At 52.5% G+C, this 25,380-nt stretch overlaps 5 protein-coding genes across 5 annotated transcripts; 2 read left to right on the forward strand and 3 right to left on the reverse strand.

Moving 5' to 3' along the window:
• Positions 1-2,172: 2,172 nt before the first annotated feature.
• Positions 2,173-5,800, forward strand: SWE1 (mitosis inhibitor protein kinase swe1; the record flags this gene model as incomplete). The annotated part of the gene is made up of 3 exons (XM_062944987.1): positions 2,173-4,054; positions 4,094-5,013; positions 5,072-5,800. 3 exons carry the CDS (start codon positions 2,173-2,175, stop codon positions 5,798-5,800), a joined length of 3,531 nt encoding a protein of 1,176 aa, XP_062803873.1.
• A 3,153-nt stretch (positions 5,801-8,953) lies between these two features.
• QC764_212800 (uncharacterized protein) lies at positions 8,954-12,979 on the reverse strand (the record flags this gene model as incomplete). Its single annotated transcript, XM_062944988.1, has 2 exons — positions 8,954-9,974; positions 10,026-12,979. 2 exons carry the CDS (start codon positions 12,977-12,979, stop codon positions 8,954-8,956), a joined length of 3,975 nt encoding a protein of 1,324 aa, XP_062803874.1.
• A 1,795-nt stretch (positions 12,980-14,774) lies between these two features.
• On the reverse strand, positions 14,775-17,304 carry QC764_212810 (uncharacterized protein). The gene is made up of 4 exons (XM_062944989.1): positions 16,725-17,304; positions 16,371-16,660; positions 16,206-16,314; positions 14,775-16,154 (listed from the first exon to the last, which is right to left on the reverse strand). Exons 1-4 carry the CDS (start codon positions 16,954-16,956, stop codon positions 15,328-15,330), a joined length of 1,458 nt encoding a protein of 485 aa, XP_062803875.1. The 5' UTR covers positions 16,957-17,304; the 3' UTR covers positions 14,775-15,327.
• Positions 17,305-17,346: 42 nt separating this feature from the next.
• On the forward strand, positions 17,347-21,048 carry SPC98 (Microtubule-nucleating Tub4p (gamma-tubulin) complex component). The gene is made up of 2 exons (XM_062944990.1): positions 17,347-17,657; positions 17,717-21,048. Exons 1-2 carry the CDS (start codon positions 17,512-17,514, stop codon positions 20,583-20,585), a joined length of 3,015 nt encoding a protein of 1,004 aa, XP_062803876.1. The 5' UTR covers positions 17,347-17,511; the 3' UTR covers positions 20,586-21,048.
• On the reverse strand, positions 21,029-25,274 carry MHP1 (Microtubules assembly and stabilization protein; the record flags this gene model as incomplete). Its single annotated transcript, XM_062944991.1, has 4 exons — positions 21,029-22,130; positions 22,188-24,302; positions 24,331-25,119; positions 25,220-25,274. 4 exons carry the CDS (start codon positions 25,272-25,274, stop codon positions 21,385-21,387), a joined length of 3,705 nt encoding a protein of 1,234 aa, XP_062803877.1. The 3' UTR covers positions 21,029-21,384.
• Between the last annotated feature and the right edge of the window lie 106 nt (positions 25,275-25,380).

The raw sequence follows: 25,380 nt of genomic DNA on the forward strand, positions 1-25,380 counted from the left end.
AAAGGCTTGACCGGTGGACTGGCAAGGGGCAGAAGCGACGGTGACGCGTGTTGAGGAGGGGAACCCTGAAGATCTCCCAATAAAAGCTGGCTTGTGCGCTTCAGACCAACCCTGAGGAAAAGAAAGACACACGGGAACGGGGCATAAACTGGTAATTATTTTTTCTTTTTCGGATTACACGGTCATGTGCCGGTAATTCTGCTTCTTTGTCCTCAACAAGAGATGAGATGGGGAGTGCGGACACGGAGATTGGCGGCGGTTTGTTTTGTTTTGGGTTTATTTGAGCCACAAGAGAGAAGTAAACAAAACAAAGAACATTCTGTGCAATCAACAATATACCCAACCCTGGGCCATGGCATAATGTCATGTTCCTGAATTATGTCAATCATGACAGTTTCGGCTTTTGGCAAAGGTGGCGAGAGTGGTGGCAGTGGCGGAGGCCGATCTGTCAGTTGGTGTATTGCAAAAGTCAATATTGACATCAGGGGTGTGTGTTGAGGCATGTAATGGCCCTCCCAAGGTGGCCAGAAGAGTGAGAACCCTATCTTTTTTTGGGCTCTTTGGAGGCACAACAGAGGCTTTTGTCCTACCCAGTGGCTATCTTTGGCATGTGATGGCGGCAGACACAGAAGCTGCATTCTCTTTCAGCCAACTCTTTTCTTGCTGAGAGGGTGAAAGGCAAACTCCCCTTGCTCTCCCCTTGCAGGTTGCAAGGTGGTATCAAAACGGTCGGCTTGTTCAAAGCGGTGTGAGTCTATCTGGCATAGCTATCTCCACACCATCTGTCATGGCCCCTGCCTGCTCAAGGGTAGATTTACAGACCATCGGACTCCTTCCGTTTCCAGGCACCTCTTTAAACAGGCCGTGTGTTTTTCTGTACCTGCTTGCAGGTTGTAAGCTATGTATGACCTTAGTCAGGCGCGACTCGGGGTAGCGCTGGCGTGAGGCGGTTCGGGGTGGTGCAAGTTTGAAGTGACGTCTTTTGACGAACGGGAAGAACCACGCCGCCGTCTGGGCCGCCCGAGTGGGCCACAAAGGACGCTAAGGCCAGGCACGACCAGGGCCCCTGCCCAACGCGGCTGGCTTTCCAGACGCGAGAAAACACGTTCCCAGAGTCACTCCAAGTAAACAAAGTCCTATCTTTTATCGCCCCGTGATCAGCCTGCAGAGAAGCAGAAGGGGCAGAGAGGAAGAAGATCTCCTGTCTCTAGTTGACGCAAAAGATTGGCCTCCGTGCCTCCCCAGATTCAAGCATATTGCGTCAAACCCCACCAAGCCAACACCCAACGCGTCCCGTCGCAAACCACCACCACCCACCACCACCCACCATCGCATCCTGGCTTGCTGCAACTTCTTCCCCGCCCACCGTGCTCCCCCCTACTTTGCGCAAAGCTGATCAACCTTTCCCGTCCATGTGCCTGGAGTGATTTTGAAGCTTGAACCCAGAAAGAGCCATTCCCAAGAATCAAGAGGAAGAAGAGAAACAAGAAGGAGGAATCGGACCCAAAGATGCCTAAGACTGGCGCCTGACCTATCTGACGTGTCTGGTGTCCACGCGCGCTTCGTTTTCCCATTTACTCACAGGTTCCACCACTCGCCTTTTGCTCCTAGAGAGCGAATACCCTCAACACAACACACACGCACATAACACGCACACACACGCACACACGCACACACACACGCACAATAGTAGCCAATCCGAATTTATTATTCTATCGTCGACCGGTTCTGCTTTCAACTCTCGATCCCCTCACCTCCGTCCGTCTCGCCGACGTCGTCGCCGATTGCCCACACCTCACACCTGGCACCTCTCGTCGTACATTTCGCCTAGTTAAATTTGAGTTCGCGCTTGCTGCGCCATCGCCCGGAAAGCTGCGCTGTTCTGAATCAGCAACCCTCTGCTTATCGGTGGTTCGCATCTCAGCTGTATCCCGACCATCTCGACGTCTTTGATTTTTGCCAAAGCCTCCCGTCTTCACCACCCACTCCGTCCCTGTCCCGTCGCCGCAGCATCTAGTCTCTTGCCCAACTTCTACAGTACGTTGGAGGAAAATAAAATAGTATCAGATTTGTTTGTGGGGGGTTTTAAAAACAAAGCTGTGTTGGAATTGCGGACCTAGCTCTTGGGGGTAGCTACAAGAAAGCCAGCGAGGCACACATCAAGAGCCGGTGATGTCGTTCACCAACGATTGCGGGGGGGCACTCACTCTGCCCTCTCCCACACATGTCCACCACGATGTCAGCTCCGCAGTTCGATCACTCCGCAGGTCGCTTTCCAGATCACCATCAAAATTCCGACTCTCTGGCGCTGTCTCTCCTTCTCCCACTCCCACACCAGCGGCTCCATCCAGGTCGGCGCATCTCGAGCATCCAGCTTCCACCCCAATCCCTGCGACACCAGCCGCTCTGGCGGGGCCTTCCTCACCCACTTCTTTTTCCGCACCCCAGCACGGTATTGCGGGTAACCCTTTTGTCAACAAACCAAACATCAAGCTCTCGGTGCGCTCCACGAGGTCGAAGCCGGTGACTCGGCCCCTCTCCAGATCTCGAGGCTCACCAAAGAGCCCTCTCAAGCGCGTTTTTGCCCCCTCCAGCGACTCCCTCAACCTGCTTCCCACCTCTTTCTCCGCGCCAGACACCCGCGGCCAAGAAAACAGGAGCTTCAGGGAGTTTGCGCTTGCGCTGAGCCCCACGTCGCGTCGCAATCTCGAGAAACCCACGCGTCACTCGGTGCACCTCGACATCTCGGGATCCGACAAAGTCTCTTTTCCTGCCATCTCAGTAAGCCCGCTCAAACGGAGCGACGCGACCATGAGTCTGGGCCAGACGGCATTTGGGAGTCCAGTCGCAAAGCGCCGCAGTCTACACGGCATCTCGAGCATGAACAACGAGCCCACCATCTTCGACCAAAGCCCGACCGCGCGCGAGTCGCAACAACAGCCGGGCTTCGACATTCACGAGGACGCCAATCTCGAGTACGAATTGACCGGCTCGAACGTGTCGCCTACCCCAGATCCATTGGCCTCGCCCACCCCGTCATCGCTCCAGCATCGGTCGAATTCGCTCCGAAGAAGTACCCTGCAGCAGCGCCACGGAGATACTCGATCATCCTGGGGCCGGCGCGCCGGAGAAAAGGCACAGATGACGCTCGACGCCGGGTCGCCGATGGCGGCTCGTAGCAGACCTAGGCTATCTCTGGACCAATATGTGCCTATTGCGACCGAGAGCCCCTTCACTCACCAAGGTCCTCTCCTACCTGCCTCGGCGCATTTCTTGGCGCACAAGGCTCGGGAGCAGTTCCAACCTCATCCTCTCTCGCGCTCGTTGACCCAGTCTTCTTCGAACTCGAGTCTGCCAGACGACTCTCCGACCCATGTTCCTGTCCAGTTTGGCGAGAAGGCTCGCGTTCCTCTCAACTTCTCAAAATCGCTTCCACCTGGTGCGCGACCACCCACAAAGGATTCAGGAGATGTTGCGACCCCCAACTACAAGCATGCCAAGCCGTTCCAAGCCGCCTTCATGTCGACAGGTTTGGTGTCCAAGATGAATCGCAACCCCGAACTTGGCCCACCAAAGCACCCCGGAGCGAAGGTCAACATAATGCCAGATACTCCCTGCAAGAAGCAGTACAGCTCCGCTACGTATCCACCCAACCTCAGCGCTGGTCGACGGCAATCGCGAAAGTCAGTTGGTAGCCCTACGACGCCGTTTGGCGCTTCCACCAACGCTCCCCCTACCAGTGGCAATTTGTTCTTCCAGCAGGTCCGTGCGGGGCATATGAGGAAGTCGAGCTTGTTGAGCCTGGATGGGGATGACCTCGCTGGATCCCAAGACGATTTCCCCCCGCCCACCCCGACGAAGAATATCTTCAAGAATGTCACATCCTCTGGGGCGAGCGTGCGGACGCCTTTGGGGACCCCCGGCTTTGCGAGCTTCGCGACGCCTGCAGTTCCCTTCAGTTTGAGCTCAGCAAGAACACCAGCGCAGTCCACCACCCCATCCTTCACCCCACCCGGAGCGCCTCAGAGCACCACTCCCTCCTTCACTCCCCCTGGTGCGCCTCAGAGCACCACTCCCTCCTTCACTCCCCCTGGTGCGCCATCGTTCACCCCTTCGGGTACTCCTGAGAGCACCACTCCCCTGTGTGCTCGTCAGGATCAGGACAATGGTCAGCAGGTCACTGAGCCCATCTTTCGACCTTCCACCCCTTACTCGAGTGCCTCGCCGTTTGTATCCGTCAGCAACAGTGCTCCGGTTATCAACGAAAGCCATACCCCTGCCAGTTTATTCGCGACGCCCGCTCCGAGAAACAAGACGACGCCCGTATTCTTCGCAACAGGCAGCAAGTCATCGTCCAACGAGTATCTCGTCCCCAACCAGGATGCCTCAGGGAGCCCTCTCGGGTCGAAAAAAGCTTCACCTCGCACCCCCGGCGACTCGTTGAAAAATTCCATGCCGCCTCCCGGAGGGAAATCAACAGGGCCTCCTGCCACCCCCTCTACTCACGAGCGGTCTTCACTCTTCGGCGGGGCTCCTGACCGTCGCATGAGCATCACCCCTCGCAACGGGCGTGGTCCGGGTGACGTTGACGAGTCTCTGGTCAGCCGGTTTGACAAATCCGAGGTCATCGGTAGTGGCGAGTTCTCGACGGTGTATCGGGTTACCAAGCTTGCCTCTCCCGCGTCGTCATTCATGACAATGGGCATCTCTACAACCCCACAGACACCTTCGAGCCCCGAGTCTGGCAAAGTCTTTGCCGTCAAGAAGCTCCGTGTTCCCATCAGTGGTGGCAGGGAGAGGGAGAGGAAGTATCAAGAGGTGCATATCTTGAGATCTCTGAACCACTCGACCAAGGTTGTTCAGTACATTGACAGTTGGGAGTGGAACAACTATTTGTATATTCAAACCGAGTACTGCACCGAGGGCAGTTTAGATATCTTCCTCAAAGACATTGGTCAGACTGGCCGATTGGATGATTTCCGCATCTGGAAGATCTTGCTGGAGATAGCTCAGGTAAGAGAACTTCATCCTATTTATGCTAGTCGTCTGTAGGTCACTAACTTTGGTGTAGGGTTTGGCCGCTATTCATGAGGCCGGGTTCATTCACCTCGACATCAAGCCTGCCAACATCTTGGTCACGTTTGACGGCTATCTCAAGATTGCCGACTTCGGCATGGCCACAACGAGCCCAGCCCCGCCGGGAATCGAAGGCGAGGGCGATCGCGAGTACATCGGCCCAGAAATTCTTCGTGGTCGGTATGAGCAGCCTGCCGACATCTTTGCGCTCGGTCTCATCATTCTGGAGATCGCATGCAATGTCTTCCTTCCCGACAACGGCCCAACATGGCAGGCTCTTCGCATTGCCGACCTGTCTGCTGTTCCCAGTCTTACTTCCCCTGAGGCTGGCTCTGTCATTCGGGACGCAAACGGCGTGCCGATTGAGCATCTGTCACCTGTTCAGGAGGATCAACGAGACCCCAACTTCGCCTTTGAAGGCATGACCCACGACCCCAAGAACCTTTTCAGTCCAACGAAGCGGACTGAGTTGTCGGAGCCTCCCTCGTTCATGATGGACAGCGAAGACCCTCATTCTCTTGACAAGATTGTCGCTTGGATGATCCAGCCAGAACCCAACAGTCGCCCTACTGCCCAGCAGATCCTTGCTTCGGAGCCCGTCTCCTGGGTAGAGAGCCGCCGCAGCGGGGGCGCCACTGTTTATGAAGGCAACTGGGGCCCCCAAGTCGGACCCTCCATCGAGGAGCTGATCGATGACGACGACACAGAGATGACCGACGTGTGAAAGTACTTGAAATTCTCACCGATCTTGGAGCCATCAATTTAAGCTCTCTGTCTCTATATCGCTCACCAGCTGGATACGGCGCCACCTTGACGTGGCATGGCCAAGAGCATATGTGTGTGTAAACAATAACAGAATTGGTCAGCTAGGCAGAGCTGGATATCCGATCGATGATGGATGGGATATCGGAACCATTTGGACTCCGCTACTACGGAGCATGTACGCGTATTGTTGGGGATATCAGTTCGGCAATCGGGCGACATTCTTATCGCCACTTTTTTTTTTTTAACAACTACGCCTTGCGCGGCCACTCGTTTAACGACAAACGTCAATTTTCCTTGTACACTCAAACAACAAGAAATCACAAAATCATCCAAAAAGCCGGAAAAAAAAAAGTTCGACAAGACTCATTCATCGGAGTTTTCTGGCTTTACCGAGAAAAAAGCATCACGGTAGCTGCGGATAGTTCAGCACCGATTAGGGGAGCGGCGTAGCACCATCATTTGGGTTCCTTTCGCATGGAAGGGTGTCATCTATACCTACTTGACTTTGGGGGCGTACCGGAGCGAGGAATAGGCGTTTGATTTGCTCACATGTGCATTATCTGGCGGAACCTCATTGCTGGGAATACATTACATTTCTGGAGTTCTTGGTTTTGAAAGACAAGTTTCTTACGGGGAGACGGTCGAAGTCGTGGATGCGCTAGGAGTCACTTCTTTTTTTTTTTTTTTTTGGCTGCAAAAGCATCGGCTCTGAGGGACCTGGCTTCATGACCGCTTCTTTTCTTTTCCGAGGGACATGACGATTTATGTACGATGGGCGGACTCGGCACAACGTGTTACACACACCACAACACATTACATGTTTAGAGATTATGTACTGCAAGGGTTCTTGGTGCATTGCTGGCCGGGTTGGGTTTTTTCACCAAAATATGGTCTGGTTTTTTTGTTTCTCTTTCCCTTTCTTGGGTGGTCGGCGCGGTATTTTATACGCATTCATCGGGCTCTTCATGGAGAAGAGGGGCGCTAAGCGTGGGAAATCACGATGCTACGATATGGAAGAAGAAGAAGAAGAAGAAGAAGAGAAGGGGAACGGAAACGATGAAACAGGCAACCAGCTCTGGGAATTTAAGAAGAGGAGGAGGGGGAGGAGGGAGAAGAGGGGGGCGACACCATACCTTTGTAGTTCTCTTGTTTGGACGACCTACTTAATAACATGTGTTTTTTCCTTTGTTGATAACATGTTTTTACATAGTCTAGGAGAAAGGGAGGAAGAGGCGGGATGTAAAACTTGGTGGTCTTGTAGCATATAGGCATCTTGGCATCTCGAGATTAAGAGAGGAGAGGGTGTATACTAGACATCGGGTGAATGGGATATTTCTGTACAACCTTTTTGAGTCTTGTGTGTGTGTCGAAGTTGATGTTTTGTAATATTATCCACTATTCTCCTATGAATTCACCTAAGTATATCAGACCAATGGGTAGACTATGAAACTGATTGTGAGTGAGCAGGGGCGGCCGTCGGCGACACAGTAGGTTTTGGATATATGAAGCCAGTGGCACAGGAGACCTTCATTTCTCGCCCTGCCCCCAAATCAAAGCAGTGCAACCCACGAAGATATCCCAAGAAAGTACCAACATGTAGTCAATGTCTTCAGAACTACAGGGGTTCTACCTCACCGAAAATTACCAATCATAATGGTGTGGCTGACTGAACGCAGCCCGTTGATGTGAGGCAATATCAAAACACAAGAATAGTTGTTGCTTGCTGACTAGGTACGTAGATTGGCCTGCCTTGTGAGGATAAGTATAAGAGATGGCGCATCACAAAGGAGCCAGGAGAATACTGGGTCAATTTCTATACGACCTTTATGGAGCTCTATTGGCAGGAAGTGAAGGGAATGCTGTCATACATTATCAACGATACCAACGGGGGCGTGGGATGGGAAACCACTGGCATACTCACGAAGAGTGTGCTGGGGAGCTGAATGAATGGTTTTAAGCAATCCGCCAGGAGCTGTCCAGGGGTGTCATCGACATAAAAGAAGCAGTGGATACCAATCAAAAAAATTGACGTGCCAAAGGAGGAAGATGTCAAAAAGTTGGAGAAGGAAGGATGATGCCGAAGATTCAGAGGAGGAGCGTATGGATGATCCAGAAGAGGGGGATATGGAAGATTCAGAGGAGGATTCAGAGGAGGATTCAGAGGAGGAGGATATCAAAGATTTGGAAGAAGGTGATGTCGACAACACAGAGGACGAGCTATGGAAACGCGTTATTCCAAAGTACCCAGACGCCTTTACTAAGGACACCCTAGGCTTGGCGGAGGCGGCAACTGTGCACGAAGAAAGTGCCCAAAATCTGGCGAGGAACAACATTTGATCGTCCAATGTGAGAAGCCCGAGGAAACAGTGGGAAATATCTCTCGCTGGGCAGTTCGAGGAAGCCCCCCTTCAGGCAACCTATGAAAAGGCTAGAACGACCACAGTGTCCGAAACTCCCGAGTCTTCATCATCCCCTAGATGCTCTGGGCATCTCGACAATTCTCAACCTCGCAGCAAATTCAGAGCCACCGAAGCTTTCTCAATTCCCCAAGGCGCTCAAATCTTTTGAACATCGTAGAACGACCTTTTCAGCTCCTAAAGGGGCAAATCACTCAATAGGTGACTGTAAGACTTCTTAGTTTTCGAAAACTAGCCAATATTGGAAGACTTTGACTTCTCACCCCCTCCTTTTTTCTCCGTCGTTACATTTTCTTTCTTTCTATGGGTTGTTTTATTGCTGAATAGAAGGTGACGGCGTTTTGGTGCTGCCGTTTGAACAGTTGCGGTTGATTTTTATTTGCTGCGATGTAGACACTAGATAATCAATTGGAAACACAGCTACTATTTCGATACGACCTTGCTTTTATCACAATTCTGAATTCTGAAAGCCGATTCTCACATATATATACCCCTTGCAGCAAAACACAAACGCCATGGACCCTCTCCCTTTTTGACCCAAGTATGTCCCACCCATCATGACCCTATTAACCCCCCTACACAAAACCATATCCAGTACAAATATCCCAAACATATCCGTATCTTAACCCTATCCCTATCAAACGCCTGATAACCCCTTCAAAAATGTAAAAAAACACTGCAGTCTGCAAAAAGAATTACTCAAACCTCCCGCCCCCAAACATCCCTCCCAAAGCCTTCTTCCTCTCCCCCACCATGGCCCCCTTGAACTTCTTGTCCTCCCTCCTCTTCTCCTTCTCCGCCAGTGCCGACAACCTCTCGTTGCCTCTGGCGAGGTAGCTAACACCCGACTTCTTGGAGGCAGTCTGCTTGATCTTGATACCGCCGTCTTCAGCCCTGACTTGTTGCAGGTTGGATGTGGTGACACCGGTAGAAGACATGCCCGCTGACGAGGCAGATAGAGTAGACGAATTGGTAGTGGCACGGCGGAGAAGGGGTGGGATCTTGAACGAGGACGACCGATCAGATGAACCGGCGAACGCGAGCCGGGTGGAGGAAGAGGTATTGGATGATGTGCGCTTGAGGGAAATGCGGTCCACGATTTCAGGCTTGCTGTTCTCTTTGTTGGAGGAGGCCGATGAGGGATGGGGGCCTTCACCCTCCGAGTCAGAGTCGAGAATCGTGGCGGGGATGACGGAAGAAGATTTGTAACCAGGCCCGTCCTCGAGAAGGTTGGAGAGAGAATCCCTAATCTCACCGATGTTGGAGGGCTTCTTCTTGTTGGTGAGGCCTGGCTTTGTGCGTCTTGGGTTGGTAGATTGCTGCTGCTGCTGCTGCTCTTGGGGTTGACTGTCGGGGATGGTGACTGCTTCATTAGAGGAGTCGCCAGTTGCAGAGTTCTGAGAGTCAAGACCTGGAGCAGGAGGAGGTGGCGCCCAGATGAAGTCCATTTCGTCGTCTGAACCACGGTCCTCGATGGTTTTGAGGAAGGCTTGGTTACGTGGGTTCTCGGCGACCTTGCTGATACGTTCATCGGCAAAGAGTGCACGCTGCATCTTGGCGAATTGGCGGCGCTTCATACGACGGAGGGCCTCCCCGCCGTCATCTTCATCATCGAGCTCATCCCAGTTGCCAGCGCGCTTGCGGCGCAGGAGACCAGTAGTGATGTCGTGGAAAAGCTTATTGACTTGCTTCTCGTCCGCAGCACGTTCACGGTCACTGAATACAAGTTAGTACCAAATTGGCCCAAAGCCATGAGAAGAAACATACGCATAGAAAGCAGCCAACTTGCGCTCATCCTCCGCCTTGTCAGCCGTCTCATCATCAATCATCTCTTGCACAGACTTTGCGTCCTCGTCGTCAGTGTCTTCGCCATCCGCACCACCCAAACCAGCATACTCATCCTCGGACTCCTCGGCTTGCTCCTCCACCATCTCACGGGCCTTGCTCTTCTTCTTGTCAAATGCTTCCTTCCTCTTGCGCTCCTTTTCTTTACGGGCAGCCTCCTTCATGGCAAAAAATGCATTGGTGGCAGAAGAAGCAGCGTCGGTCTCGATGTCGTCCTTCATAATCTCATCTTGATCCTCGTTTTCAGAAGCAGCAACTTCAGCTCTCCGGCGAAGCTTACCAGTGCGCCGTACCAAGGGAGAGTCGGCTTGACTGTTTTGGTTCGCGGGAAGGGTCTCCACCGTAGAGGCAGGCTCCTCAATAAAGCTCCGCTGAAGAGGAGTAAAATTCTTGAAGCCAGAGTCTTGAGTTGGTTCGATCAGCTCTGATACCTGGGTAGCTTCAAACGTCTCATCCCGCAAGAACGAGTCAAAGCCGTGGACCTGAGACTGCGAGAACTGGATTTGGATGCCCCGTGTCTCTGCGTCTTGCTCACCAGGGGCTGGCTGGCTGTTCAAGACGACACCGTCCGCTGGTTCCTGAACAAATTGTGAGAACTGCGAATCGGGGAAGGCGCCCATATCAAACGTAGGCCTGGGTTGGGAGGGAGAATCAGGAGGAGCCGAGCCCATCTGACTGTCGTCCATGGTGCCCTGGAAGATCTGGGTCAAACCCAGACCGGCAGGGCCAGCAACGGGAAGACCAGGAATGAACGTCTTGGTGGCTGAGCGCAAAACTGAGGTCGGGACGCTGGGGGAGGTATGTTGGCGGACAGAGGGTGACTTGGCCAGAATCTTCTTAGGATTAGGCGTAGCCTTGACAACACCCTCATCGGCCTCGTTCTCGTCATCAGACAGAACAGCAGTCTGTTTCCACGCCCTGCGAGGGGCCTGCTTGAAGCTGGCTGTAAAAAGACCATCCTCGTCATCTGAGTTGGGCGCGTCAACCTCCTCCGTCTCTTCATCGGTAGATTCCTCAGCAGCATCGTCGATTAAAACACCACCATCCTCCATCTCCTCCTCCTCGTCCTCATTTTCCTCCTCACTACCAGAAAGCTCAATCTCCGCCTCCTCCTCACCCTCACCAATCCAGCTCTCTCCATCATAATCACTGTCATCCCAATCAAGTGGATCCTCCCCATTCTTCAACCGCTTCTTTCTCCTCTCCTCCTTGGCATCCGCCCTTTCCTTGGCCATGATCTCCTCAGCCTCTCTCCTCGCCTTCGCGACAATGTCCTCAACTTCTTGCTCTTCCTTTTCTCTCTCCTCAGCAGTCATGACAACGATACCCTTGGCCCGGAGAGACTCAAGGTGCCTTTCCCGCTCAAGCTTGGCCTGCGCTTTGGCCCGCTGCATCAGAGTCATCTGTAGCTCGCCCACCGTCATGGCAGGTTTCTGATGCTGCTGAAACTTTTGCTTGGTTGGTACCGGTCCCGCCTTCTTGTCCGGGTCATCCAGTTGAGCCAGACGGCGGAGGTTGAGAAGAGCTTTGGGCTCCTTGTTTTGGTTGGGTTTGACGCGAGAGAGAATCTGATCAATCTTGGAGGGCATTTGGACTTGGAGGTCGTCGTCCTCATCGTCGAGAGAAGCAGTTACTGTGTTGGCTCGGACAGAGAACTGCGGAAACTTGACACGGAGATTACGCTTTACGCGGGGCATCTGGTGCTGCTCTTTGGCCTTGTCTTCGGCCTTGTCTTCGTCCTCAAACTCGGCGGCAGTGGCTTTGCCTTTGCCCTTGTCGAGTTTCTTGGGGGCAGCAGCTGCTGAAGCGGCCATCTCTCCGACCGTGGGGAGCTCAACGTCACTGTTGTCCTGGAGTGTCGTCTGTGGTGCTGGAGTCGCCTTCTCCTTCTCGCCCTCGGGAGGTGAGCTAGGAGGTGTGTCGTCCTCCTTGCGTTCAGCATCACTCTGCTGAACTGAAGCTGGGGTACCCGCCCGGCTAGAGCTGACTGGCGCAGCCTTCTCCTTCGGTAGTTCTGTTGAAGCAGCAGCGCCGGCAAGCTTGAAGTTGAACCTCTCGAACAGGGTGGATTTGGTAATCTTCTTCTTAATCTTGGCCTCGTGCGCAAGTTGTAAGGCTCTGGTCATCCGCTGCGTTTCTCTGTTCATCTCCTCCAATGCCTTCTTGCTAGCCTTGCGAGCGGAGGGCCGTGATTTGGCACCCTCTTGTGTGAGCTTGTGGCCACCCTCGTCGTCCGTAAAGTCCTCGGGATCCTCATCATCCATAATCATGGCATTCCTTTCGGCCTTCTTGCGAGCCTCCTCTGCTTCCCGAGCAAGTCTTTCCGCCCTCTTCTTGGCGACCAGTGCCTCGAATTTCGCATTCTTGGCCAGACGAGAGGGGCTAGGGAGGTCCTCATCATAACTGCCAGCTTCTCCGGAGGGTTTCGAAGGCGAGACAAAAAGTTCTTGTGGCGCTGGACTGTGGTTCTGTTCTGGTGACGGGGATCGTGGCGCTGTTGCTGTTGGCTCTTGTTCTGGTGTTGCGCTCCGTTGGCGACGTGCCTTCAACTTTCTAGGCCGCGGGGCGATGATCTCGTATTCATCTTCGTCGTCATCCTCGGCTTTTTTTGTCGCAGCAGTCTTCTTGGGTGAAGAGGGTTTTGGGCTGTCCTTCTCAGATTCTGAATCGGCTGTGGGTTCTGTGTTTCCGCCCAGCATTCTCGCGGCCAGTTTGCCCCTTGGTCGTAAAATTTCCGCGTCGTCTTCTCCTTCACTGGTACTGCTGTCGCCTCCATAGTTGAGGAATCTGTTATGGGTGCGAATACGCGTGGTGGTAGGGCTGGCGAGGGGTGTCGCGCTGCCACTTCGCCTTGAGAGGGCGGGAGAGGAAGGCATGGCGAAGTATATTGCCAAATAAAGGACGAATTCGACCTAAGAATTATAAGTAAAATGCTGAACTTCGAAGCATAACCCGATAACTGCCCGACAAAAAGTTCAAAATGGGTCAATGGGTGGAGAGGTGGTGTGGTGTTGTCGAGGAAGAGCACAGGGTAGGGCGGCATAATACCTACCTATGTTTAAGTGCCCCACCACGGCGCGTCGCGATTGCTGGGAAGCGCGTCAGAACGCGACCACTGTGAGCTGCAAATGGGGGTTCCGTTTCCACTTTTTGATCCATCAGGGGCTTAAAAACCACGTTAAATTTTGTAGAATTTTATAATTTAACTCTTTTACCACTAGAAAAGATATCCAATGGTTTGGGGTGCGGCCACAGGGCTAAGGTCTTCCTGATCAGAGGGACAAGACATCGACTTTTGTTTTCTTCGTATTTTGAGCCTTGCACGCGTGTAGGCAATTCTGGCTCTCTGATCAGGCCACTCCGGTGCTTATTATGTGGCCTGCGAGCCCATAGTGTCTTTTCTTTGTCTTGCGTGAAGTGCGGCCTGCGAGCGAGCCACTGTCACGCAGGTATATTCATTCAGGGACCTGTTGAGGGTATATTTGTAATATCTTGGTTGTATTTGTGTGTTTTCTCACCATTTCAATATAGCCGAAGCGGCGCTGCTCTTCCCGAGCTCCACATGTGACGAACCCCTATCCAGAACCTCTGAAAGGGATACCAGTTGAAGGCACTACTGAACAATCATGGTTCGGTACAGCTAAACAGTGTACTACAATAGCTTGTCTCAATCACAACAGTCTAGATACTAACGATTGTGACTTGAATTGCATACTGCGGAACTGTCTATCTACACCAGCCAGTTCCTCCGTATATATAGACTTCCATCCTCCAGGTACCTCCGTACATGACTCACCGCGGCTCACTGGTGAGCGGTGGTGATCTGGCTCACCTTTGCCAAGAAGTGAGCGCCTCATCACCCTGCAGCTCCGCTGTTACATTTCCCTTGATTGGCTACTACAGCTTGCTGCAGTTCTCACTCAGTCTTGCTATATAGTTGGTCTGTGACACTTTGTTTTCCTATAAGCCTCGCTTTAATACCGTGACATTTATAAAGTTTTACTAGATAAACTCGAAATTTTAAAATAATTAGTTTAAAAATTTTTTATTTTCATATTAAACTAAAGACCGATAGAAAAGAGAATATAAAAACATCAGTTAAAAATTTATCAAGATATTTGTTGAATTATATAATATCTTTATTTATAGAAAAAAAATTTCTATATCTTTTTTACTATTATATTTAATAGTAATTTAACTATATTAATCTACTATAATTATATAAATACATAGATTTTTTATATTAATCAAAATTTAATATTTTTTAATAATCAAATACTTTCCTGGAGCCAATTGTCACAATCGTGGATGAAGAGCTAACGTACGGGGCGCGGGACGCTCCTAGCCAATCATTACTGACTAATCGAAGTGGAGCGACAGGATCACGATGAGCGTAATGAACTACAGTAAGGAAAGGTAATCTAGATCACCTTTGGAGGGAACGTGATCCAGGTGATCCACGGGTCTGTATATACGGAGGAACTAGATAGCTGGTAGATAGTTCCGCAGTATGCAATACAAGTCACATTCGTTGGTATCAGACTATTGTGATTGAGACAAGCCATTGTTGTGCACTGTTTAGCTGCACCGAACCATTTGTCTAGAAGCACCTTCAACTGAGTACCCCTCTCAGAGGTTCTGGATCGGGGTTCGTCACATGAAGTCCATATCCTCTCGGGCTGTTTCTTAATTGGGTATCGGTCATAAAATACAGGCAGCCCTGCAAGGTGAGGACCACAGCCAGTAATAGAATATCCTCTCTCTCTCTCTCTCTCACACACACACACACACACATACACTCTTTTAGTTTCCCATGAATGCTTGCCTTCCTCTCAACACACAACTACGCTTTTCAACCTTGTTCAAACATCCCACCATCCATCAAGCTTCAAGCCCCCATGTTCTACAATATCAAACAGGATATACAAGAAAATGCAGTGAAGGAAAAAAAGGCTTTAAATGCAACCCCCTGACTCCAGGTATAAGCGCAAAGCAAAGATAACCGCTCGCATCTTACCCCATGTACGCCAATTCGCCAAATGACATCGCCTATGTCGCTCTCGCCAGAAAGCAAACGCCAGCCAAGAGTGCCATCGCCAACATAGATATAATACCCACCATCCTACCCCAAATAAACCAAAAATAAATGACCACAGGGGAATCTGAAAGCACAGGAAACAAATGAGAAAATACAAGAGCAATGACAAGCAAGTCTTGCAAAGTCTTACCCCACAGCCAACGTTGAATCCAATACCGAATTCAAGAAATCGCCATCTGCCGGGTCGGCTCCCTCCCACCAAAGATCGTTGTCGATATCCATGGCATCTGGCCCGTGACCGTGCCCTCCTATTCCATTTGTAAGTGGTGGTGGGTCTGTGGTTGCCGTGGCCAGGGCTTTGCTGCCACCAGCTGCTGTTGGTAATGGTATTAACGACGGCATTCCGTTCACCATTGTCGTCGTGCCGCCCATCTCGACATCCTCATCGTCGGTTTCGCCTAATATCCTTCCACCTTCCTTCTTAATATACGTGTAAGATTCCCAATCTTCCAACTCTCCTTCTCGGTAGTCGTTGACAATCGTTTTCACTATTGTCGGGAAGTTTGCCATTCCACAGTCGCCCACATTTAACGCCAACCTCAAATCTGTCATTCCAAGAGGTCCTCTTTCGCTCGCAGCTTTGGCTTCGATCGGCAACAGCCCGCTCTTGTCCCTGGTCAGCTCTCCCCTTTGGAAGGCTTCTTCTTCCTTTGCCAGTTGCTTCTTGTATTTGTGCGTCTGAACCCATGCACCCCCTGGCCCAAAGCCAGCATTTCCAGAGTCGCCGGGTCCGTTGCTGCGAGTACGACTAAATACCTGCGTAAGAACTTCTTTTATAAACGTGTCGGTGGCGATAGACATGAACTGGGCGGCTTCTGGCGCGTGGCCGGAGATGAGACCAGATTCATAGCAAAAGGGCAACATGCGGGCTTCGATACTAGATACGTCAGGGAATTCGCCTGACTCGACGGCAAGAGGTTGGGCAAAGCGTTTTCGGATCTCGAGGTCAAAGTCTACACGCTGTTGGTGAAGAGTCAAATAAGGGGTAAGGAAGGGGTACATACTCATGCGACTGAGACCCCCTGCTGCGCTTGCTGGTACCTCGGTGGTCTTGGCAGGTTTGATGCGGCTCTGGTCTGTAAATACATCTGCCAAGGAGTTGAATGGGTCGAACTAGATAAAGGGTCAGTAACTCCAGCGTGGATAGCCGTGGTCGTAGGAAGGCTTACATCGTTTTGTACAATGTCCTTGATCCTCCGCCTGTCTCGTGCCGGCAACTGCATGACCTCCCCCTTTAACCTCCTTTCGGCAGCATCACCAGACACGGGCTTGTTGCCTGTCGTGGTGGACGGCTTGTCATTGGCACTGACCCAGGGCGCAAGGCCCTGGTCCGGCATCTCCCTCGTGACATTTCCATAGATGGCAGCAATGAGCTGGTTATGTAAATGTTCTCTTTGGCCGTCAGGGGAAGCTAATATTGGGTCTATGCGCTCGCTGAACTCGGCTTGATTGAGGCGGCCTGTATGTAAACATGGTCAGCAAGTTTGGCCCGGAATGTATGATGCAGAGCCGCTGGCGCATACCGATCAGGAAGTTTGTGATTGTTTCTTTGTAAATAACCCATTGTTCGGGGCCAATGGTGGACTTTAACTGCGTGTATATCGGCTCGAGGTCTATGCGGGCGGGTATAAGCTGGCTCGTTTTGGGAGTCTTGTGCAGCGACGGGGCCGAGACATTGATGGATTTGTTGGCGAGAATGGGGGTAGAGACGCTGATGGAAGGCCGGCTCAGGGCGGCGGGGTCGATGTCGACCATGGTGGTGTGGCCAGCCTTGGAGTTGTAGATGTACAGATATGGCTGGAGCAATCCTGATCCGGAGGCGCGAAAGAGAGAAAGGAGCAGGGTTCAGTTTCGTCGCGCGCGAAATGCACAGTGGTCGCAACGTGAAGCGGCAGTCATTTGCGCATCAAAATGAAGGCCAGACTCATGCGATCGCGGATCCGCAGTCAGAGTGATGGACTTGGCATGGTGTCGCCTTGGAATGGATGGTGTTGTCGTCGATCAGCCAAACTTGATGGTGGTCAGGTCCTCGGTTGCTCAGTGTCTGTAGTTGAATTTTGCGGGGCCTCTCAGTAACAGAGTTGCGGCGGGTGTAGTTGTAGGCCCTGGTCCCGGCCTCAGGGCAGCTTTGTACCATTCTTGGCAGCCCTTTTACACTGGACGACGACCCCTCGTCACGTCCTGTCTTGTATCCTAGGTCGCGTCCAATCCACCAATATTCAAGTCAATAATGCAGCACTAAACATTACCACCGCCTACAAAAGAGCTTGATTACGAACGGCACTGGGTTGACATTGACACAATGCAATCATGCCTCACGCCCCGCGCAATCGAATCTCGAATGCAATCGACAGTCTGATCACCCACCTGGTGCCCAGCAACCCCCACGACGACGAGCAGACAGCTCAAGAGAGGCATGATGCTTGCTTCGAGCTTGTCCGGGCCATTTTTGAGCGGTGAGCATTTTTCATCTGATACTCTTTTGGCCTAGACAAAGCTAATTAGAAAGCAACAGGCCCAATTCTCCCTCGATATCGGCCGACGTAAACCATGCTTCGGACCTCATCAAGCGGAAGCTCATACACAGCAACCCTAGCCAGGCCCTACGCTTCTCCAACCTCTATACCCGACTTTTGTCACTGCCAGTCCTGAACCAAAAATGGGCCATTTTATATCTCCTATATCAGCTCTCTGACTCGCCTAATCCCAATGAGCCTCCACCACTACCAAGGCAGCCAGCAGCACCACATGGGTTGACATCGCGGGAGCCAAGCTTCCGGGACCGAGAACTTCAAGCGCAGATCCTTCGGGAGCAGGAAGAGAACCAGGTAGAGGCAGAGAACTACCAAGGGCCAGTACTGGCAGAGCCAAGTTTCCGAGAGCCAGCTTCTCGCGAGCCAAACTTCCGTGAATCAGTAACACAGCGGGCGGCGGGACGAGCAACAGGCCGGTCGACGGCAATAGCAGAGTCAAAAACGTCGACACCCGCACCACCACTGGTATCAGAAGAAGAGGCCGTAAACAATGTGTTTGCCCCAGGTGGTTTGAAGAAGCTCCCAACCGAAAGGCCACGGCGAAACACCAATGCCGAAGAAGCTCGCTCGCAGCCTGGTGCGGTAGACGGATCTACCAAGAAGAGCACAAGGGACGTTTCAATCAAGTCAAACTTGCTCGCAGACAACTCATTGGAGTTTGAGCCTTCTGAAATGGGTCTGTTGAGAGACCTTCCTTTCACTCTTCAGGGATTATCATCAACAACTCTTCCCTTCACCAGGGATACTGTTTTGAAACTGCCGCCAACTTTGCCGGTACCAATAGTGTCACTGTTGCACACTTTGGCCGAGCCTTCATTATTATATCGAGGGCTTGCAAATTTTGTCAAGTCACAAGCAAAGGGGTTACTCGGCCAGAGCTTGCGGGCAGCCATCAACAATGAGCTTCGGTCATATCTCACTCTTGTGGCAACACTGGAGGCGCAGATTCGACGGGCATTGTCATCCCTTGATGAGGCAGCACCACGAGGCGGCATCGGGAAAGCCGGTGTCACGTTGAAGAGATGCGTTGTTTGGACGAGAGAGGCGACCATGGGCTTGCGACTGATGTCTTTGATATCAGAGGAGAGTTATAGTAAACAAGGCGGACAACTGATCAGTCTGATCCACGGCTTTTCTACCTCTCATGGTGACCCCGTGGTGGCTGCTTTTGCTGAACGCTTGCTGGCCGACGTCACCCGGCCGTTTTACGACATTCTTCGGCGTTGGATATACGACGGTGAGCTATCGGATCCCCATCTGGAGTTCTTCGTCCGCGAACAAAACCCCAACAATGAGAAACAAAACGAGTCCAAGGCCAAGGGCCAAGCTAGTGTGTGGAACTCCAAGTACGAAGTCGTCGACGCCATGGTACCCAGTATCATGACCCCCGACTTTGCCCAAAAGGTCTTTTTGATTGGAAAGTCCCTCAACTTCATCCGCCACAGCTGCGGCGACAGCCAGTGGGTCGACGCCTATAGCAAAACCTCGTCAAAGGAGCTCAAGTACGGCGACACGGCCACGCTCGAGAAGTGGATCGACGACGCCTACAAGACCACCATGCAGCGCCTCATGACGCTCATGAACACCCGCTTCCGTCTGTTTGACCACCTCCAAGCCCTGAAGAACTATATCCTTCTCGGCCAGGGCGACTTTATCGCCTTGCTGATGGAATCCCTCGCCGCGAACCTCGACCGCCCAGCTGGCGCACAATACCGCCACACCCTCACTGCCCAGCTCGAACACGCCATCCGCGGCTCCAACGCCCAGTATGATTCCGACGAGGTCCTCCGCCGCCTAGACGCCCGTATGCTTCAACTGAGCCACGGCGATATTGGCTGGGATTGTTTCACGCTCGAATACAAAATCGATGCCCCTGTCGATGTGGTAGTCACCGAATGGGGAAACCGTCAGTACCTCAAAGTCTTCAACTTTCTCTGGCGGATCAAACGCGTCGAGTTTGCTCTGGCATCCACCTGGAGAAAATGCATGACGGGCGCGAGGGGAGTGCTGCAATCCAACGACGAGACAGTCCTCCAGACGTGGAAATCCACCAGGGGAACTCTCGCGGAGATGATCCATTTTGTTGGTCAACTGCAATACTACATTTTGTTTGAAGTCATCGAGTCCAGTTGGGGGGAGCTGCAGAAGAACATCCGAAAAGAAGACTGCACACTGGATGACTTGATCACGGCTCACACCAAGTACCTCACCTCCATCACCCACAAAGGACTTCTCGGTGCCCGCCGGAGACAGCACCACGACGCGCAAAAGGAAGCCGCCTCGTTGGGCCGTGACGCATCAGAAGTTGAAGACCGCAACTCGTACATGGTGCAGCTGTCGCTCCTGCTGCGAAACATGCTCGACTACAGAGACAGCGTGGACGGGTTATACTCGTGGTCGGTGTCTGACTTTACCCGCAGACAAGAAGTCGACACGGTCTCGCTGCTGCGAAAACACCGGCCCAATTCGGGAGACATGGAGAGTTCTGTCGGGCCGGACGATCCCTTTTTTGGTTCTGCCGGGGGAGTGGGAGGGAACAACAATATTAAGAGCGAGTTCCCCGCGCTGCAGGAACGGCTGAAGCAGTTAGGGGTGAGTTTCAGGCAGAGGCTGCAGATCTTGTTGGGGGATCTGGCATATCAGCCTGATGTGGACATGCGCTTCCTGGGGGTGTCGATGAACTTTAATGATGTGTATCAGCCGGTTAGGAGGAAGAGTGGGAAGGCTGGGGCTGGGGGGAGTGCTGTTTCGGCTGTTGGTGGGGAGAAACAACAACAACAGCAGCAGCAGCAGCAGCAGGGAGGGAATGTGGGGAGTGTGAATGTTTCGTTTTCTGCTTCAAGGGCTTAGGAGGCTGGAAAAGAGGAGAGTGAGGGTTTGAGACCACCGGGGCAGGATAGGAGGAAAGGAGAGGAAGAGGAGAAAGTAGTAGACGTGAAAGCGGATCGGCGGGCTGATGAGAAAGGGCAGGGGGGAAGCGTGAGGAAGACGCCTTCTTCGGGTGGTGTCAAACAGGGCAAATCACTTGTGAGGACTGTGAGACCGGTCGAGAGACAACCATGTGGCAAGACTGTAAGTCCGAGCAAGAAAACTCCCAGCCCGGAAAAAGGCGGAGGAGGGTCATGGCTCCAGACAAGGCCGGCGTGGAAGAGGCCTTGAAAAGGGTTGTATTGTATACTGCGGGCGGCGCGACTAGAGTATCTTGTCATGATTTGGCGAGGGGGGAGGGAAAGGGGTGTTCATCTTTGGGAGTTTTGACGGTTAGAGTTATCGGTGTTTTGGTGTGTGTTGAAATGATATATGTTTATGACCATAATCTGTTTTAATCGTGATACAAAAGTTTGAGCAAAGTGGATTGCCTTCGACTATAGATTAACGTGTACATTGACCAGCTCTAACCATGTCTAACTTGAAAGTAGATAATACCCATGTGTGTTGAAAGCTTCTTGAGGCAACTCATCGACTAACAAAAATGACATCTGCAAGAGAATCTACGTTCATAGATATATTCCATGTCCGTCGCCACTCCTCCGATAATCACCCCCCATCCGCGCCGTGTATGCAATATCTGACTCCTCCCCTCCCAAGACGAATATAATCAACTCTCAGAACCAAAATGCTATGCTTTCTTAAAAATAAAAATAAACCTTTAATCCTCAATCGCCTCCTCATCAATAACACCCTGCTCCTTGATCTTCCTCTCCTCCGGCTCAGGCAACCCCACATTCTTCCTTGCCATGACCTGACTCTCCACAAAACTGTCCCAATGCTGGGGATCGGCCTCCCTCAGTCTCTTGAGTATATCTTGCCTCCTCTCCTGGAACACCTGGACCACGCCTCTCTCTTCTGCTTCCTTCTTCAGGTCGGCGTCACCCATCTCATCCAGCAACTCGTGTAGTAACCTAGCATGGTTGGGATCCGCCCCGACTTCTTCGACTCCCGAACTCAAAAGCGCGGCATTGTAGTGCTCAGGACGGAGAGCCACGATTCCAGCACGGAATTTGTGACCCGCCCGGAGAACGCGCGCCTCTTCATCTGCGAGCGCCTTGGAAGACAAAGAAATGATCGAGTTGGAGCGAGAGAGGGCCTTGCGGGACTCGCGTGATTGAGCAACGGCGTCGTCTTCGGCGTCGGAAATAATGGCAGCTGTATAATTGGCTGAGAGGTCCGAGTCAGTTGGGAGAGGGGGAGTAGGACCAGATGCCAGGCTGGATGATTTGCCATTAGCGTTGTCAAGGGAAGAAAAGGAAGCGGCATCGCCCTTGTCGTTTCCGGCAGTGGTGCTGGCGGTGTCCACGCCCGAGTCGTCGGCTGCTGACAGGCGGGTGTCGGGGAACTCGTCTTCAAAGCGCTTGATGATGCCATGTAGGGTATTATCCAAGAACATGAGACGGTCTGCGACTACTGTTAGCATCAGAGTATTCCTATAGGACTGTAAAGAGAGGCACGTACGATAAGTGTGGCTATCATTCGCCGCCATCTTGGCTTTGACGATAGCAGGCTGGAGCCTCAAGCGGATCTTGCGAGCGCTGAGCAGCAGGTGCTTGCTCGTATCCTTGGCCTTGGCCACCGCAGTGGTAGGTTCCTTCTCACCGTCTCCCAAGGAAACCTGATCCACCTCACCAGCCAACAGTTCAGGGACAGAATGCGAAGAAATATCATCGCCCCTGTTCTTGAGGCAGCAAGCAAGAGCCTTGACGACTCCAGTGCCGCCGATGACATAGTCGTTATCCGGAGCGGCATCAACATCTGCATCAGCATCCAAAGAGAGCATGACATCGTGTCCAACTAGCCGTTGCAGGACATCGGGATATTCGGGCTCGGCCTTGAAGCTACCCGACAGCAAGCCCTCCTCAGCTGTTGGTGCAGGCGTTGTTGCTGATGTAGCGGTCTGCAAAGCAGTAGCAAGCTCCATGTTTCTCAACCCATACGCGACGACTTGCTTGGCCATGGCCTTGACCAAATCACTCGATTGCTCGCTGGGTACCTCGATATCAACTGCCACCAGGCTGGTTGAAACCCTGGCGGCAGCGAGGAGCGATGCAAACAGGGCACATGCCTCTTCTTGTTTCTCTTCAGAATTCGCACTTGTCGTGAGCTCGACAAGGTCCTTGTTTTGCAGGAAGCTGATATGTGCCAAGCCAGTAACCTCCGGCAGGATTTCTGCCAGAGCAATGGCTTGCTCAGCACTAAGTGTGCAATCCGCCAGATGGATGCGCTTGAGGCAAGCAAACTTGGGAAGATATCTTCTCAGAACAGCCACCGCGCTCGGGTCTGAGCTGAAGAGCTCATGGTTATGGCTCAAGTCGATAAACCTCAAGTGATCCAGCTTCACCAGTGTAGGGAACAGCTTGCACAGACTCGACGGCTCCAGATTGCAGTCAGCCAGGCTGAGCGCCCAAAGAGGGCATGTTTCCACCTCGAGTGAATCGGCCAGTATTCCCAGCTTGTCCCGAAGGTCATTCCCACCCAAATCAAGGCCCTCACACTGGTTGCTCTTCAGGAATCTCGCCACGTGGGCCAGGCCCTCCGAGTCAATATCATTGTGCGCCAGATTCAACCTCTTAATTCCACATTTGATAGCACCGTCGATGACGGCTGCCAGCTGAGGTGTAGACAGTCCTGTTTGCGCCATACTTAGCAGAGTAAGTGTTGACCCCCCCAGTCTTTCCCCTAATGACTTCGCAAAGAGCGAGCACAGAGCTTGAGGAGGTGGTTGTTGCCCATCCGGCAGGGGAACGCAGACATGTCGTGGGAACTGAATCCCGCTCAAGTCCAGGACCTTGAGGGTCCTGCAAAGATAGATAAACAAGCATATGTGCCTCCAGCCCTCCGGGCCGATTCTGTTGTTGCTAAGCACCAGCCGCTCAACGACACCGCCTTGCTCTATGAGCCCATCGACGGTGCCAGTTGATGATTTCTGCTGCTGTAGTTGCAACTGTCTCCTTCGTTTTAGTGGTGACAGAACCTTGGTTTTTCTCGCTGCTAGCAAGCCAGCCAGGATAACTCTGAGCCCTTCATCTGCCAAGGAGCAGTCCACCAGAATCAGCTCTCTGACGGGGACAACAGCGAGGTAATCACCCAACGTCACCAGATCGGGCAGCGCCATGTAGTAGCCCGTCAAATCCAGCTTCTCAACCATACCCGTCTCAGCAGAAAAGTTGGCCGGGTCCATCAGCTGTTCGGTTATCTTCTTAAGAATATGTGTCTCCCGCAGCTGACAGCACCGGCGGTATATCCTAACTGGGTTGGTAGTGGGCATCGTTTGAGGTGGATTTGCAAGTCCGGCAGGTGTTTCAGGTCGATAACTCCCGCCGTTGGCGGACGTGGAGGAATCAGAATCAGAGTTGTAATAGAGCTCCATAGGAACAGTTCCGTTGGCCTCCGCCTGCCGCCGTTTCCGTTCCTTGCGGGCCTTGCGGTCTTCCTCGCTCTTCTTCTTCTTTTCTTTCTTCCTTGCGTCGGATGCTGAAGCAGCAGAAGATATTGGTATTGGCGAAGCTGCAGCTGGCGAGGTGCACAGGCGTGGAGTTGAGGATGTGCCCTCTGTGGCGGGTTCCTTCGGTACTTCTTCCCCCCGTGGCTTTGATGGAACCATCAACTTCCTTTTGGCATTCCACCGCTTTGGGGTTCTTGAGAGCTTCCGCCTCGCCCTTCTCCTTGAGTTTCTTTTTCATTTCCTTGGCCGCTTTGTCCTTTGCTTTTCGCTCGTCCATTTCGTCAATGTATTTGGGCATTGGAGCAATCTCCACGTCGACGCAAAACGCCACCCTCCTCAGCTTGGCCTGGTTCAACCCTGAGATGGCGCAGCGCTCCCGATTCCGGTCCACATTCAGCACCTGCCTTTCCACCAGTCCATGATTGTGAGCTTTGAACGTCGGATTCAAACTTCCGCTAGAAGTTGACGATGATAATCTTCGAAATACGTGTAGGAGCCCATTTGTCTGAGAGCCTCGCGGCGGAGCAGGGGTATAGGGACCCTCGCCCTCTGGTTTCGCCGCATGTTGTAGAACGGCCTGCTTGGCTGGGTTGGCTTTTGGAACAGAGAACTCGGCGGGCTTGGGAGAAGCAGTATTCGCCACAGGGGGGCTTTGTGTCGCACCGTTGCTCGAGCTGAATTTCTGCGAGATATTGGAGAACCAGGAGCCCCTTCGCTGAGGGGGATGGGGAACGGCAGGTTGGGATATTCGCTTTTCGTCTGAACTCGTTCTTGTCCCAAGCGCTGGTCGGTTTGGACTTGGTGCCACGTTTGGCGTGCCTTGTGCCGCCTGAGTGTTGTCGTTCCTACCATGGCCGTTGGTAGTCGCTGCGGGGGTGGGCGAGTCCAAGGGCGCTGGGTTCGAGAGTGATCTTTGACGGCCGAGTAGTGGTCTCACGGGTCTGTCTGGAGAAAGGTCAAAGGAACTTGCTGTTAGCTGGACAATTCCCATTCACGATATACATGGCGCATGTTCAGGCCGCCAGGGGTCCAATTGTGCACAAACCTTTAGGATTCCCGTGGGTCATCCAGCTCACGTCGAGGCTGTGTATGTGCTCCATGTTGTCTCGAGGGGGCGGGTTGTTGTTTCTTTTATTGCTATTGCATTCCCCTATCCTCGTCGCTTGTTCCGGGTTGTATCAGGTGTAAGTGGTGATTTTCTTCTCG

This window comes from Podospora pseudoanserina, chromosome 2 (assembly GCF_035222485.1).
Source record: "Podospora pseudoanserina strain CBS 124.78 chromosome 2, whole genome shotgun sequence".
Lineage (NCBI taxonomy): Eukaryota > Fungi > Ascomycota > Sordariomycetes > Sordariales > Podosporaceae > Podospora > Podospora pseudoanserina.

Bases quoted from the DNA above. Each gene is read 5' to 3' on its own strand.
- SPC98 (XM_062944990.1), top strand. From the start codon at position 17,512: ATGCCTCACGCCCCGCGCAATCGAATCTCGAATGCAATCGACAGTCTG. The intron at 17,658-17,716 runs GTGAGCATTTTT...AGAAAGCAACAG, and splicing joins GTCCGGGCCATTTTTGAGCG to GCCCAATTCTCCCTCGATAT.
- QC764_212810 (XM_062944989.1), bottom strand. From the start codon at position 16,956: ATGGTCGACATCGACCCCGCCGCCCTGAGCCGGCCTTCCATCAGCGTC. The intron at 16,315-16,370 runs GTAAGCCTTCCT...CCCTTTATCTAG, and splicing joins AGGACATTGTACAAAACGAT to TTCGACCCATTCAACTCCTT. The intron at 16,155-16,205 runs GTATGTACCCCT...AACAGCGTGTAG, and splicing joins AGGGGGTCTCAGTCGCATGA to ACTTTGACCTCGAGATCCGA.